This window comes from Diceros bicornis, chromosome 15, assembly GCF_020826845.1.
Source record: "Diceros bicornis minor isolate mBicDic1 chromosome 15, mDicBic1.mat.cur, whole genome shotgun sequence".
NCBI classification, from domain to species: domain Eukaryota; kingdom Metazoa; phylum Chordata; class Mammalia; order Perissodactyla; family Rhinocerotidae; genus Diceros; species Diceros bicornis.
The window spans coordinates 6048511-6066513 of NC_080754.1; the positions used below are offsets into that span (position 1 = coordinate 6048511).

Here is an 18003-nt window from a genome sequence, read left to right on the forward strand (position 1 = left end):
AAAACTGACAAAACAGAAGGGAGAAATTAACAATTCAACAATAATAGTTCAATACTTCAAAACCCTAGTCTTGATAATGGATAGAACAACTAGACAGAAAATCCTCAAGGATACAGAAGGCCTGAATAACACTATCGACCAACTCAATCTAACAGACGTCTATAGAATACACCACCAAATAGGAACAGAATACACACTCTTCTCAAACCCAAAGAACATTCTCCAAGAAAGACCATACACTAGGCCATAAAATAAACCTCAATAAATTTACAAGAAGTAAAACCATATAAAGCGTTCTCAGACCACAATGAAATTCAATTAAAAATTAACAACAAGATAAATGAGTCATGGGGATGTAATGTACAGCATGAAGACTATAGTTAATAATACTGTACTGTACATTTGAAAGTTGCTAAGGGAGTTAATCTTAAAAGTTCTCATCACAAGAAAAAACAATTTGTTACTATGTGTGGTGATGGATATTAACTAGACTTATTGTGGTGATCATTTCACAAAATATACAAATATCGAATCATTATGTTGTGAACCTGAAATTAATATAATGTTATATGTCAACTATATGTCAATAAAAAAATTAACAGAAGGAAATCTTTGAATTTAAAAATATGTAGAAATTAAACAATACACATTTTTATAACAAATGGGTCAAAGAAATCATACCAGAAACTTGAAAATACTTTTGCGATTAAAGGAAAGAAAATCACAACATGCCACAATTTATGAGATGCAGCTAACGTAGTGCTTAGAAGAAATTTAAAATAGTAAATGCCTATATTAGAAAAGAAGACAGGGCCAGCCCCCTGGCTTAGCGGTTAAGTGCGCGTGCTCCGCTACTGGCAGCCCGGGTTCGGATCCCGGGCGCGCACCGACACACCGCTTTTCCAGCCATGCTGAGGCCACGTCCCACATACAGCAACTAGAAGGATGTGCAACTATGACATACAACTATCTACTGGGGCTTTGGGGGAAAAAAAGCAGGAGGATTGGCAATAGATGCTAGCTCAGAGCCGGTCTTCCTCAGCAAAAAGAGGAGCATTAGCACGGGTGTTAGCTCAGGGCTGATCTTTCTCACAAAAAAAAAAAAAAAAGAGCAAAAGAAAATCTGAAAAAAAAAAAAAGAAAAGACAGAGCTCAAATCAATAACCTAAACACACACTTTCAGAAATTAGAAAAATAAGCACAAACTATGTCCAAAACAAGGAGAACAAAAAAATAAGATTATAGTGGAAACAAATAAAATAGAATATAGAAAACCAATAGAGAAAATTGATGAAACCAAAAGTTGGTTCTTTGAAAAGATCAACAAAATTAACAAATCTTTAGGTAGACTAAAAAAGAGAGAGAGAGGAGACTCAAATTACAAAAGCCAGGAATGAAAGAGGGGTCATCACTAATATCACAGAAATTAAAAAGATTATAAGAGAATACTATGAACAAATGTATGCCAACCAATTAGATAACTTACATAAAATGCACAAATTCCTAGAAAGACACAAGCTACCAAAAGTGACTCATAAAAAAATAGAAAATCTGAATAGAGCTATAAAAAGCAAAAATTTGAATTTGTCATTTGAAAACTTCACACACACACACTAGGCTGATGACCAGATGGCTTCACTGGTGAATTTTATCAAACATTTAAAGAAGAATTAATACCAATCCTCCAAAAACTCTTCCAGAAAACAAAGGAAAAGAGAATATTTCCAACTCCTTCTACAAGGCCAGTATTAGCCTGATTCCAAAGCCAGACAAAGACAACATAAGAAAACGACAGACAAATTACTCTTCTGAATACAAACATAAACATCTTCAATAAAATCCTAGCAAACTGCACCCAGCAACATATAAATGGGATCATAAATCAGGATGAAGTGGAATTTATCCCAGAAAGGCAAAGTTGGTTTAAGATCTAAAAATCAATTTATGTAAAATATTATATTAATAAAGAATACAAATTACATGATATAAATGCAGAAAAGGCATTTGACAAACTCCAACACACATTCATGATAAAAATCCTCCAACAAATTAGCAAGAGAACTTCCTCAACATGAAAAAGGGCATATTTTAGTCTGTTCAGGCTATTATAACAAAATACCACAGACTGGGCAGCTTATAAACAACAAACATTTATTTCTCACAGTTCTGGAGACTGTGAAGTCCAAGATCAGGGTGCCAGCCAGCACGGTCGGGCTCTGGTGAAGGCCCTCTTCTGGGCTGCAGACTGCCGACTTCTCACTGTGTCCTCACATGGTGGAAAGGACTAGCAAGCTCAGCAGGGTCTCTTTTTTATCAGAGCACTAATCTTATTCATGAGGGCTCCACTCTCATGACTTAAGCACCCCCCCAGGGGCCCCACTCCAAATACCGTACCACTGAGCATTAGGATTTCAACATATGAATTTTGTGAGGCCACAAACATTCAAACCACGGGAGAGCATCTACAAAAAACCTATAGCTAACATCATACTTTATGGTGAAATACTGAATGCTTTCCCTCTGAGAGTGGGAACAAAACAAAGATCTCCACTCTCACCACCTCTATTCCACACCGTACTAGATGTTCTAGCCAGGATAATTAGGCAAGGGAAAAAAGCAAAGGCATCTAGTTGGAAAAGAAGAAGTAAAACTGTCTTTATTTGCAGATGACATGATTTTGTATATACTAAATTCCACAAAATCTACTAAAAACTTGTAGAACTAATAAGACTTAAACAAGATTACAACATATAAAGTCAACATACATAAATCAACAGAATTCCTATATACCAGCAATGAACAGTCTGAAGATAAAATTTTTTAAAAATTCCATATCAAGAAAAAAGAAAATATTTGGAAATAAACTTAACAAAAAAAGTCCAAACCACACCAAAAACTACACAACACTGTTGAAAGATATTGAAGAGGACCTAAATAAATGAAAAGATATTTCACATTCATGAATTGGAAGACAATATTGTTCAGATGGCAATACTCCCCAAATTGGTCTACAGATTCAACACATCCTCTATCAAAATCCTTGTTGGCTTTTTCATTAAAATTGACAACTCCATTCTAAAATTGAACTGAAAATGCAAGGAATCCAGAATGACCAAAATAATCTTGAAAAATACAACAAAGTTGGAAGACTCACACTTCCCAATTTCAAAACTTAGTACAAAGTTGCAGTAATCCAGACACAGTGGTACTGGCATAAGGACAGACATATAGATCAATGAACTAGAATTCCGAATCCCAAAATAAACCCTTATATTTATAGTCAACTGATTTTTGACAAAGGTACCAAGAAAATTGGTATCTTTTCAATAAATGGTGCTGGGACAATTGCATATTCACAAACAAAAATATAAATTTGGATGCCTATCTCATACCATACCCAAAAATTAACTCAAAATGAATAAAAGACCTTAATCTAAGAGCTAGAACTATAAACCTCTTAGAAGAAAACACAGGAGTAAATCATCATGACTTCAGATTAGGTAACAGTTTCTTAGATATGACAACAAAAGCACAGCAACAAAATAAAAATAGATAAATGGGACTTCACCAAAATGAAAAAACTTTTGTGCTTCAAAGGATACCACCAAGAAAGTGAAAAGCTGAATGGGAGAAAATATTTGCAAATCACATATCTGATAAGGACTTGTATCCAGAATATATAAAGAACTCCTACAACTCAACAAAAAGATAAACAACACAATTTAAAAATGGGCAAAGGAGGGGCCGGCCCCACGGCCTAGTGGTTAAGTTTAGCGAGCTCCGCTTCGGTGGCCCACGTTTGGTTCCCCGGTGCAGACCTACACCACTCATCAAGCCATGCTGTGGCAGTGACCCACGTACAAAATAGAGGAACAACTGGCACAGATGTTAGCTCAAGGCTAATCTTCCTCAAGCAAAAAAAGAGGAAGATTGGCAACAGATGTTAGCTTAGGGCAAATCTTCCTCAGCAAAAAAAAAAAAAAAAAAAAATGGGCAAAAGACCTAAATAGACCTTTCTCCAAAGCAGATGTACAAATGACCAGTAAGCACATGAAAAGACACTCAATGTCATTGGGAAATGCAAACCAAAACCACAATGAGATACCATTTCACACCCACTAAGACATCTACAGAAGGAAAGAAGGGAGGGAAGGAAGAAGGGAAGGAAAATAAGTATTGGTAGGGATATGGAGTCACCGATATGTTTATTTCCTACAGACAATTTATCTGAAAGGGGAGAATAAGACCAAGTAGCTTATAGAGTGCTCTGACATAAATTCAAGAACTCCAATTAGTCTCCTATTGTATATGATCTCCTAATAATCATAATTTTTACTTTGCTGTCATTTTTTTATTCATTCACTATTCTAAAAAAGAAAATTCAATACCCTTTTGTAAAATAACAACTTTTTAATCCTTTACTGATGTCCAACCCTGAAATGTTCCAAATTCCTTCTGACAATAATTGCAATTTGAATCTCCCAGATATTTAATTCCAGTATATCCACAATTCACTAATACTATGACTATAGGACCACAGTTGTACAGGACCAAAGATTTCACTGGAGAGCACAAATGATAAATCAAGCATTTTAATCAGTCTATATATATCTAACTCTTGCTTTATCAGCTAAAGCCTATCAAAATGTTCTGAATGCACAAAAACAAGGAATTAGGATGACTTAGAAGCACAGACAGTTAGAGCTTGGAAAGAGCCTTAGAGGTCACTGAATTCAATTCCTATATTTTAAAGTTGTGGTAATTGAGACCCAAAGAGATTAAATGAATCACCCATGGTCACACTATTTCTATATAGTATAAGCTCATCCTATGTCACACATACACATGTATCTTACCTTTCTGGTGATGTCTTAGAAGCAACAGGACGGCCACAGACACCTTTTTTACTTTGATGGTCTAGAGAGAAGACCTTATTTCTCAGGCTTCTTTTCCACTAGAACAAAAAATGGAATTTTAATAATAAACATAGTAATACAATAATTAAGAGGCACTTAAATTTTCTTTTTATTTAGAAATTCAAGACAGCCAAATTCATAGTAGTTCACAGAGAAAAAGAAAAGTGCAATCTACAAAATACCTGGCTCTTTTGCTAGTGCAGAAGTATAAGTCCACCAAAAAATAGAAGGAAGACATTTAAAAGTGTCAGGGCAACTTTAGACAGGAAATCAACATTTTGAGATTCCAAAGCTTACATAACTATTAAAAATTCTGGGGCCAGCACGGTGGCATAGTGGTTAAGTCGGCGCACTCTGCTTATGTGGCCCTGGGTTCACAGGTGTGGATCCCAGTCGCAGACCTAGGTACTGCCATGCTGTGGCAGTGTCCTATGTATAAAATAGAGGAAGATGGGCACAGGTGTTAGCTCAGGGCCAATCTTCCTCAGCAAAAGAAAGAGAAAGATAAGAGCCAGCCCGGTGGCTCAGCAGTTAAGTGCGCACACTCCACTGCAGCGGCCCGGGGTTTGCAGGTTCGGATCCCAGGCGCGCACCGACGCACCACTTGTCAGGCCACTCTGTGGTGGCATCCCATATAAAGTAGAGGAAGATGGGCACAGATGTTAGCCCAGGGCCAATCTTCCACAGCAAAAAGAGGAGGATTGGCATTGGATGTTAGCTCAGGGCTAATCTTCCTCGCACACACACAAAAAAAGAGGAAGACTGGCAACAGATGTTAGCTCCTGGCCAATCTCCCTCACCAAAGGAAAAAAAAATTCTGAATATGTTTGAAGGAAATAATAAAAATTATTACATGCAAAGTTAAATAGTGTCTGTGATTCTAAAGTAATTGCATTTTTAACAATTGAAAGGGATTAGAACCGGTTCCCTATGAACTGCTGCATGGAAAACTTGAGGAAAGAGTCAGACATCGTATTAACAGGATTTAGATTTAATATGACTAGAAAAAAAGTTACAATTAACTTATTTAATATACCATGTGAACCTAGGCAAATAAATTATCTTCTCTATGCATTAGTTTCCTTATCTGAAAACACAACAATAGTAGCTATCTCACAAGGATGCATGATGACTATATACATAATAAGTTTAAAACACTGTCTTCCTCAAAGAGATATTTGTACACCCATGTTCACAGCAGCATTGTTTACAACAGCTAAAAGGTAGAAGCAACTCAAGTGTCCCATCAATGGATAAATGGATAAACAAAATGTGGTATATACCTATAACGGAATATTATTCAGCCTTAAAAAGGAAGGAAATTCTGACACATGCTAAAACATGGATGAACCTTGACAACCGTGAGATAACAGAAAATACATATATTGGTCTCTGCCCCCAGTTCCTGGCAAAGAGCTCCTAAAACACTTGTAATTTCCTGGGTTACAGGAATATGTTTTGTTATAGTTGGTCTTTGACCCCGATTCCTGACACAGGGATCCTGAAACACTTGTAATTTCCTGGGTGACAGGAGTGTCTTTTGTACTAATCAGATGACTCTGGGTGGGGTGCTGGATGAGGGCTGGTCACCAGAATGATTAAGCCAAGATTCAAAGCCTGGAATTTTCAGCCCTGCCCCCAATTCACTAGAGAGGGGAGAGGGGCTGGAAATAGAGTTAATAATCGATCATGCCTACATGAGGAAGCCTCCATAAAAATCCCAAGAGTATGGGGTTTGGAGAGCTTTCAGATTGGTGAACACATCCAGGTACCAGGAGGGTGACGTACCCCAATTCCACAGGAACAGCAGCTCCTGCACTCGGGACCCTCCCAGACCTCACCCCAGGCATCTCTTCACCTGATTCTTCAAATGTATCCTTTATCATATCCTCTAATAAACTGGTCAAGGTGTTTTCTTGAGTTCTGTGAGCTACTCTAGCATAAATTAATTGAACCTGAGGAAGGGGTCATGGGCCCCTCAAGCATAAATTAATCGAACCTGAGAAAGGGGTTATGGGAACCTCAGATTTAAAGCCAGTAGGTCAGAAGCACAGGTGACAACCTGGACTTGTGATTGGCATCAGAAGTGGGGTGGGAGCAGTCTTGTGGGACTGAGCCCCTAACCTGTGGGATCTGACACTATCTCCAGGCAGATGGTGTCCCAATTGAGTTAAACTGTAAGACACCCAGCTGGTGTTGCAGAGGATCGCTTGGTGGGAGAAAACGCACACACATCTGTTGTCATAAATGTTGTAAATATGATAGTAGTGTGAGGGTAGAGAGTGTGAGTTCTAGAGATCGATGGTAGTATAGTACACAACAGCATCAATGTACTAAATGCCAGCGAACTGTACCCTTAAAATGGTTAAGACAATAATTTCATGTTATGTGTATTTTACCCTAATTTAAAATAAACTTTTAAAAGATTAAAAAAAAACTTTTTTTAAGTAATTAAAAACAAAACAAAACACTGTCTTGAACATGACAGCCCTCAATAAACATTATCTTTTTAATTCTCCAGGCATTATGTTATCTCATTATCACCACAGCCCTGCATAGCATAAAACACATCACTTTATAAGAGGGAAGTGAAGCTCAGAGAATAAACTTGATCAATGAACCCAAGTCTGTCATAAAGCCTATGCTCCTCCCAACGCTGTAATTCTAAATTATACAAATTCTCAGAAATCTTTCCTATCAAGATATCAACCTAAACACATTTGTCACTCCCATTTCATGACAAAATGTAAATGTATCAATATAACTATGTAGATTAAAAATACATCTTTTCTCTATTTTCACTATCACTGTCTTAGTTCTGCCTCTTCTTATTTCTGACCTGGACTCTTGTAATGTTCTCCTAATGGAATTCCCTACCAATGTTCTCTTCTCCCTCCAATCCAGCATCCCTCCATCATGAAAGTTAAATCTTTTAAAAATGCAAATCTGATGTCATTCTCTTACTTAAATTCCTAAATGTTCCCCACTATCTAAAGGAGGAAAAAAAAAAGAATTGAGTTCTCATTTCTTACTTCTGCCTCCCGTGAATCGTGTATTCTGACAATACTAACCTATTTGCAGTTCCCTGAGAGTGCCATACAGTTTCATCCTTCAACATCTCTCTGTACATGTTTCATCTTACTAGAATGTGCTTTTGCCTTGCCCAGTTCTCCCTGTCCATTAAGCCCCAATCTAGTACCACCTATGAGGCCTTCTCACCCCTACAAGAGTATATCAGTGTCTCTTCTGTGATAATATTATACATTTTATATATCCCTATTACTGATAACGCTTCTCACAATAAATTATATTATTGGTTTATATCAAACTGCAACCAGGACTGGGAATGATTTGGCTCACGAGCTGAACTCTCAGAACTATTGGCCAACTAGTTCCCGTAACTGTTGCACTAATCTCACAGTAAATGCAACCTTCACATTTTATGTTATTGAGTTTTTTGTACCCCCCCCCACATTGTAATACAGTTTTGCCTATATTTGCAAAATGATGAAAGTACTAGTCTTTGAGCCTCATATTCTGCACAGAAAAGAAACATTATTCCCACTAAAGAGGAGAGAAAAAGAATAAGAAGTTTAAAATATTACAAAAATGAAACACTGAGACAAACTGAAGATAACAATAGGAGAGGAGGGGAATTAATTAAAATTTTATTAATTCCAAATAACAGTAAGATGTTTTAATGCCCTTTCCAATCCTACCCTATCCAAGGGTAACCTGGAGTATATCTGGAGATGTTATCAAAGGAAAACAAAAAGTAACTTAGATTTTGATAAGTTGTTTCTTATATTTAATTTCACACTGAAGTATTTATATATTTTCTCATAAAAAATTGATTAGAACTGCAGGCTGGGTAATAATTTGTATTTTTCACAGATACAATTTGTTTTTCATTTAGTCTATGAACCTATTATATGCTATCTCTGAAAAATAAAAAATCAGATAACAAAAAATTCTCCCATAATTTGATTATAAATGGGAATTTATTCACATAATATTTTGAAAGCTATCTGATCATAAACAGGAAGGTTGAAATAGTATGAATAATTTTAATTGAAATATGAAAAAGGCTTTTAGAAGAATAAAAGACTTTGTTTTGTTTATAGACAGGATCAAATCATTTAGTTACCTAATTTTGAAGCTCTCATTCTGGCAAGGACACCAAAATAAAATATTATGATAATTAAAATCAACTGTTCCATAGGAACTTGACTGAGATTTTTCTTGGACAAAATCAATTCTGAATACATTCTAAGTGGTGTGAGGTTCACAGTCTCAACTGAGTACTTCCTTAGATACTAAAAAGGAGCCAAAGGTGCGTTCTGAAAAAAATATTGGCTTTGCTCACAACCACTTATCCCTATCAGAGCTTATTGTAATAAAGATGCACGATCACTTTCCGACGAATTGAGATTACTGGTCAAGATTTAACTGTTATATCAGGATTTCAACTCTATTGACTCTTCGTCTAATTTCAAAAGTAAGCAACATGTAACACCAACATTGAAAACACTCATCAGAAAAGAAAAGCTGAAATTATTTGCTAACCAATAACTGCTGAATAACTGGATGAACTAGGGTGAATGTCTGGGGAATCCTATGTACTCTTCAACCAGTTTTCCCCAACGCTAACACCTTGCATAACTACAGAACAATATGATAACCAGAAAATTGACATTGATTCAATCCATGACCTTAACAAGATTTCACCTGTTTTACATGCATACATTTGTGTGTGTATTCAGTTCTATGCAATTTTATTATATGTGCACATCTCTGTGACCAAAACCAAGGTCAAAATACAGAACAGTTGTGTCACATAGATCCTTTCTGCTACCCCTTTATAAACACAGCTGCCACCCTCCCTCCCACTAACCTCCAGCCCCTGTAGGCCCGGACAGTTTTCCTAGCAATTCAAACAAACATGTAAGAAAGATATAAAATGAATTCTATACAATCTATTCCATTAACTAGAAGAGAAGGGAAAAATTTCCAAATCATTCTATAAGGCAAGCATTACAGTGACACCAAATCCATAGAACAATAGTATGCGAACAGAAAACTAAAGACCAATATCCCTGATAAGCATAGACAAAAAATTAGCAGATCAAAACCAGCAATATGAGAATAATACAACATGACGAATTAGGGTTTATTCCAGGACAGAAAGGTGCTTCAATATTCAAAAATCAATCTATAATAAAAGAAAAAGACCCCAACTATACAATGTATACAATAAACTCACTTTAAATATAAAGACAAATAGATTAAAAATAAAGGGATGAAGAAAGATATAACATTCTAACACAGATCAAAAGAAAGCTAAAGGAGCTATATTAATTTCAGACTAAGCAGACTTCAGAGGAAGAAAAATTATCAAATTTTTGGGATACAGGGATAAAGAGGAATATTACATAATGATAAAAGGGTCAATTCTCTAAAAAGACATAAGAATTCTTAATGCATATGTACCTAACAAGAGAACACCAAAATACATAAGGCAAAAACTGACAGAAATAAAAGGACAAAGAGATGAATCCAAAATCATAGTTGAAGACTTCAATACCCCTCTATCAGAAACAGACAGATCCAGCAGGCAGAAAATCAATAAGGACATAGCTGAACTGAACACCACCATCAATCAACTGGATTTAAATAACGTTTATAGAATAATTCATCTAAAGACAGAAGAATACACATTCTTCTCAAGCTCACACGCTTAGAGAGAAATTTATAACATTAAATGCATGTATTAAAAAAGGAGACAATTCTAAAATCAATAATCGAAACTTCCAGCTTTGGAAAACAGAAAAAGAGGAGCAAATTAATTGCAAAGTAAGCAGAAGAAAAGAAAGAAAAATAAAGCAGAAATCAATGAAATTGAAAACAGAAACTCAATAGAGAAAATCAACAAAACCAAAAGTTGGTTCTTTGAAAAGATCAATAAAATTGATAAGCCCCTACCCAAGTTAACTAAGAAAAAAATATTAGACACTAATTACTAATATCAGAAATGAAAGAGAGGTAATCACTACCGATCCCATGGATATTATATAAAAAGAATAAAGAAATGTTATGAACAACTCTGTGCCCAGAAATTTGATAACTGAGATGAAATGGACCAATACCTTAAAAGACACAATCTATCAAAACTTACACAGGAGAAATACATAATCCAAATAGGCCCACATCTATTAAAGAAACTGAATCAATATTTAATACCTTCCAAAATAGAAAGCACTGGGCCCAGACTGGTTCCCTGGTAAATTCTACCAACATTTAAGGAAGCAATTGTACAAATTCTCTACAATCTCTTCCAGAAAACAGAAGCAAAGGAACACTTTCAAACTCATTCTATGAGGCCAGCATTACCTTAATACCAAAACCAGAAAAATACAAGAAAGGAAAACTATACCGTATCTCTTATGAACACAGATGCAAAAATTCTCAACAGAATCAAATCCAACAATGTATAAAAAGAATTATACATCGGGGCCGGCCCGGTGGCGCAAGCGGTTAAGTGCGCGCGCTCCGCTGCGGCGGCCCGGGGTTCGCTGGTTCGGATCCCGGGCGCGCACCGATGCACTGCTTGGCAAGCCATGCTGTGGCGGCGTCCCATATAAAGTGGAGGAAGATGGGCACAGATGTTAGCCCAGGGCCGTCTTCCTCAGCAAAAAAAGAGGAAGATTGGCGGATGTTAGCACAGGGCTGATCTCCTCACAAAAAAAAAAAAAAAAAAAGAATTATACATCATGAACAAGTGAGATTTATTTCAAGTATGCAATGCTGGTTAAACATTAGAAAATCTATTAATGTCAACAAGCTAAAGAAGAAAAAATCAAATGATCTTATCAATGGATGCAGAAAAAACATCTGACAAAATCCAAAAGCCATTTATGATTTTTTTTAAAAAACTCCCAGCAAACTAGGAATAGAGGGGAATGTTCTCAATGTCATAAAAAACATCTACAACAAACCTACAGCTAACATCATACTTAATGGTTAGAAACCAGATGCTTTCATGCTAAGATCAAGAACAAAGCCAGAGGGGATGACCCAATGGCATAGTGGTTAAGTTCGTGCACTCCACTCTGGTGGCCCAGGGTTCGCGGATTGAGATCCCAGGCACGGACCTACATACCACTCATCAAGCCATGGTGTGACGGCGTCCCACATACCAAATAGAAGAAGATTGCCACAGATAGCTCAGGAACAATATTCCTCAAGCAAAAAGAGGAAGATTGGCAACAGATGTTAGCTTAGGGCCAATCTTCCTCACCAAAAAAAAAAGAACAAAGCAAGAATATTCCCTCTCACCACTCCTATTCAATCTCATACTGGAAGTCCTAAATAATGCAATAAGACAAGAAAAGGAAATAAAAGACATACAGACTGGGAAGGAAAAAATACAACTTTTATTTGAGATGACATAATTGTCTATGTAGAACAGCCCAAAGAATCAATTAAAAAAAAAAAACTCTTTGAATTAATAAGCAATTACAGCAATGGCACAGGAAACAAGATGAATATATGAAAGTCAATTGCTTTCTTATATGAAAGTAATGAACAATTGTAATTTGAAATTAAAAACACAATACCATTGACATTAGCACTAAAAAAATTAAATACTTATGTACAAATCTAACAAAATATGTATAAACTCTATGAGGAAAACTACAAAACTCCCATGAAAAATATCAAAGATCTAAATAAATAGAGAGATATTCCATGTACATGGAAGACTCAATATTGTCAAGATGTCAGTTCTTCCCAACTTGATCTATAGAGTCAACAAAATTCCAATCAATATCCCAGCAAGTTATTTTGTGAACATCAAGAAACTGATTCTAAATTTTAAATAGAAAGGCTAAAGACCCGGAATAACCAATACAATATTGAAGAAAAACAAACTCGAAAGACTGACACTCACAACTTCAAAACTTACCTTACAGTAACTAAGATAGTGTATTAACAAAAGAACAGAAAACTAGATCAACAGAACAGAATACATAGCTGATAAACAGATCCACACAATGTAATCAACTGATTTCTGACAAGGGAACAATGGCAATTCAATGGAGAAAGGCTTGTCTTTTCAATAAATGGTGCTGAAACAACTGGACATCCACATATAAAGAAATAAATAGAGACACTAATTTTACACCTTTTAAAAAATTAACTCAAAATGGATCATAGATCTAGATGTAAAACACAAAACTATAAAACTCCTGAAAGATAACACAGGAGAAAATCTAGGTGTCCTTGGGTTATGCTATTACTTCTTAGATGTAACACCTAAAGCACAACCCATGAACGAAAAAATTGACAATTTGGGCTTCATTAAAATTAAAAACTTATGCTCTGTGAAACATACTGTTAAAATAATAAAACAATAAGACACAGACTAGAAAAAAATCTTTGCAAAAGACATATCAGACAAAGGACTGGTATCCAAAATAAACAAGAAACTCTCAAAACTCAAAAATAAGAAAAAAAATAATCCAATCAGAAATCGAGCCCAAGATCTGGACACATACCTCACTAAAGAAGATATACAGATGACAAATATGCATTTGAAAAAGAAAGTCAAAAAAAATATGCCATCAGGGAATTGTAAGTTAAAACAACAAAGAGATACCAATGGCTAAAACCCAGAAACACTGACAACACCGAATGTTGGCCAGGATGTGAAACAACAGGAAATCTCATTACTTGCTGGTGGGAATGCAAAATGGTACAACCATCTTGGAAGACAGTTTGGCAATTCCTGACAAAACTAAACAAATTCTTAACATACATTACAGCAACTTGTACTCCTTGGTGTTTACCCAAACAAGTTGGAAACATATGTCCACACAAAAACCTGTATACAACTGTTTACTGCAGCTTTATTCATAATTGCCAAAACTTGGAAGAAACCAACATGTCTTTAAATAGGTGATGGATAATCAAACTGTGGTACATCACATAATGGAATAATATTCAGCAATAAAAACAAATGATAGTGGAAGAGGCTGCGCATGTGTGGGGGCAGGGGACATATGGGAACTGTCAGTACTTTCTGCTCAATTTTGTTGTAAACCTAAAGCTGTTCTACTAAATAATCTTATAAAAAACTTCTTTTTTTAAAGAAATGAGCTATCAAGCCACAAAAAGACAGGAATGAATGTAAAAGCATTCTGCTAAGTGAAAGAAGCCAATCTGAAAAGGATATATGATTCCAAGTATATGATATTATGGAAAAGGCAAACTATGGAGACATTAAAAAGATCAGTAAAACAAGAGACTTTTACAACAATGAAATTATTCTGTATTACACGATAATGGTGGATATATGTCATGACATGTTTGTTAAAACATACAGAATATACTACACAAAGAGTGAACCCTAAAGTAAACTATGGACTTTAGTTAATAATAATGTATCAGGAATGGTTCCAGTTCAAAATGACGATGTAGGAGGCTCCTGAACTCACTTCCTCCCATGGACACACCAAATCTACAGCTACATATGGAATAATTCCCTCTGAAAGAAATCCAGAAACTAGCTGAGCAACTCCTAAACATCACGCAAATGAGAAAAAGCCTACAGTGAAACAAGTAGGAGAGGCTGCGACACAATCTTGCCATAAACATCACCTCCAGCAAGACAGAACACAACCAGAAGGGAGCTCACAAGTCCCAGCTTTTCCCTAAGGAACAAAGGGTGTGGACCCCACATCTGGCACCCCAATCTTAGGATTATCACCAAGAAGATAGGCCCCCAAAACAGTCAGCTTTGAAAGCCAACATGGTTTGCATCCATGAGACCCACAAGGCTATAGCAAACTAAGAGATAGTTCTTAAAAGGCTCACATGAACTCACTGTGGCTAACCCTCCCAGACCCAGCATAGAGGCAACAGACTAAAACATGCCCAGTCTTTCTGTGAAAGAGGCCCGTTTATCTTAAAAGCTGTGGGCCTGAGGGGCAGGCTTCTAACTTAACACGTATCTACGGGCTTGAACAATTTAAGATTCATCTCCTACACAAGATCACTCCTTACAGCCAGGAGAGGTGGCTGTTCTATCTAATGCAAGGAAACCAATCCAAGAATGAAGGAAAATGAAGCAGAAGAACACGTTCCAACCAAACGAACAAAATAAAACCTCAGAAAAAGGACAATGAAACAGAAATAAGTGGTTTACCTGATAAAGAGTTCAAAATAATGATCATAAAGATACTTAAGAAAATCAGGAGAACAAGGTAGGAACAAAGTGAAAATTTCAACAAAGAGACAGAAAATATAAGAAAGTACAAGCAGAAATCACAGAGCTGAAGAATACAACAACTGAAAAATTCAATAAAGGAAGTCAACAGTAGACTAGATGAAGCAGAAGAAATGATCAGTGAACTCAAAGACAGGGCAGCAGAATTCATCCAATCAGAGAAACAAAAAGAACGAAAAAGAGTGACGATATATTATGAGGCTAATGAAACAACATCAAGCAGAACCATATTTAAATTATAGGGGTCCCAGAAGGAGAAGAGAGAGAGAAAGAGGCAGAAAACTATTTGAAGAAATACTTGCTGAAAACTTCCCTAGGGGGAAGGAAACAGACATCCACATCCAGGAAGCCCATCAAGTTCCAAATTAGATGAATTCAGGAAACCCACACCAAGACACATTAAATTAAATTGTAAAAAGTTAAAGACAAGGAGACAATCTAAAAAGCAGCTAGAGGAAAAAAACTTGCTGTGTTCAAGGAAACCCCCATAAGACTATCAGCAGATTTTTCAGAAGAAATTTAGCAGGCCAGAAGATAGTGGCACAATATATTCAAAGTGCTGAAAGAAATAAAAACAGCCAACCAAGAATAAACCCAGCAAAGTTGTACTTCAGAACTGAAGGAGAGAGAAACAGTTTTCCAGACAAGCAAAAGGTGAAGGAGCTCAGCACCACTAGACTGGCCTCCCAAGAAATGCTGAATGGACTTCCGTATGCCAAAACAAAAAGGTAACAGGAAAACATATGAAAGTATAAATCTCACTGATGAAGATAAATATATAGTTAAATTCACAATAATCTAATGCTGTAATCATGGTGGGCTGACACCTATAAATTTAGTATGAAGGTTAAAAAAGTAGTGAAAATAATTATAACTTGTTAATGGACACACAGAATAAAAAGATGTAAGTTGTGACATCAAAAACATAAAATGTAGGGGGAGAGTAAAAATGTAGAGCTTTAGAATGCATTGGAACTTAAGTGGTTATCAACTTAAAATAGACTGTTATAAATATGTTTTATGAAAGCCTCTAGGTAAACATAAAGCAAAAACCTATAGTAGATACACAAAAGATAAATAGAAAGGAACCAAAGCACACCACTACAGAAAATCATCAAATCACAAAGAAAGAGAACAAGTGAAAACGAAACAAAGGAATTAAAAAATGCCAGAAAACAATTAAAAAAATGGCAGTAAGTCTATATCTATCCATAATTAAATGTGAATGAACTAAATTCTCCAATCAAAAGACATAGAATGACAAATGGATTACAAAACAAGACACAACTATATGCTGCCTACAAGAAACCCACTTGAACTTTAAGGATGCACACAGACTGCAAGCGATGGGATGGGAAAAGATATTCCATGCAAACGGAAACCAAAAGAAAGCTGGGTTAGCTATACTTACATGAGGAAAAAAAGACTTCAAGACAAAGACTGTAATAACAGATACAAAAAGGTCATTATGTAATGATAAAGGGGTCAGTTCAACAAGAGGATATGACAGTTGTAAATATTTATGCATCCACTATAGAAGCACCTAAATATATAAAGCAAACATTAACAGATCTAAAGGGAGAAATAGACAGCAATACAATAATGATAGGGGACTTCAAAATCTCACTTTCATCAATGGATAGATCATTCAGACAGAAAACCAACATGGAAACATTGAACTTAACACATTAGACCAGATGGACTTAACAGACATTTACAGAACATTCCATCCAAAAGCAGCAAAACACACATTCTTTGCAAACATACATGGAACATTCTCCAGGACAGATCATATATTAGGCCACAAAACAAGTCTTAATAAACTTAAGAAAACTGATATCAAGCATCCTTTCCAAACACAAAGGTATGAAACTATAAATCAATAACAAGAAAAAAACTAGAACATTCACAAATATGTGAAGATTAAACAACATGCTCCTGAACAACCAATCAGTCAACGAAGAAATCAAAGTAGAAATCAAAAAATACCTGGAGACAAATGAAAATGAAAATATGACATGCCAAAATTTATGGGATACAGCAAAAGCAGTATTAAGAGGGAAGTTTAGAGCAATATAGGCCTACCTCAAGAAACAAGAAAAATCTCAAATAATCTAACAGTGTACCTAAAGGAACTAGAAAAAGAAGAAATAAAGCCCAAAATCAGCAGAAGGAAGGAAACAATAAAAATCAGAGAGGAAATAAATGAAATAGAGACTAAAAAAACAATAGAAAAAAAATCAATGAAACTAAGAGCCGGTTCTTTGAAAAGATAAACAAAATTGACAAACCTTTAGCTAGACTCACCAAAAAAAAAGAGAGAAGGATGAAATAAATAAAATCAGAAACAAAAGAGGAGAAATTACAACAGACACCTCAGAAATACAAAGGATTATAACAGAATACTACAAAAAGCTATATGCCAACAAACTGGATAATCTAGAATAAATGGTTAAATTCTTAGAATCATACAACCTTCCAAAACTGAAACAAGAAGAAATAGTGAATTTGAATAGACCAATCACCAGTAAGGAGATCCAAACAGTAATGAAAAACCTCCCAAAAAACAAAAGTCCAGGACCAGATGGCTTCCCTGGTGAATTCTACAAAACATTCAAAGAAGACTTAATATTTATCCTTCTCAAACTATTCCAAAAATTGAAGAGGAGGGAAAGCTTCCTAACTGATTCCAACATTACCTTGATACCAACACCAGACAAGGATAACACAAAAAAAGAAAATTACAGGCCAATATCACTGATGAAAATAGATGCAAAAATCCTCAACAAAATACTAGCAAAT

General features: G+C 35.6%; 1 protein-coding gene across 5 annotated transcripts in view; it reads right to left on the reverse strand.

The window, feature by feature from the left end:
• The window catches only part of SENP7 (SUMO specific peptidase 7), a 136591-nt gene that overhangs the window by 95389 nt on the left and 23199 nt on the right, over window positions 1-18003 (reverse strand). For all 5 annotated transcript variants that reach the window (XM_058555706.1, XM_058555705.1, XM_058555704.1 and 2 more), the window contains exon 4: window positions 4857-4954. In XM_058555706.1, coding sequence (XP_058411689.1) covers window positions 4857-4954 — 98 coding nt within the window. The remainder of the gene's footprint in view (window positions 1-4856; window positions 4955-18003) is intronic.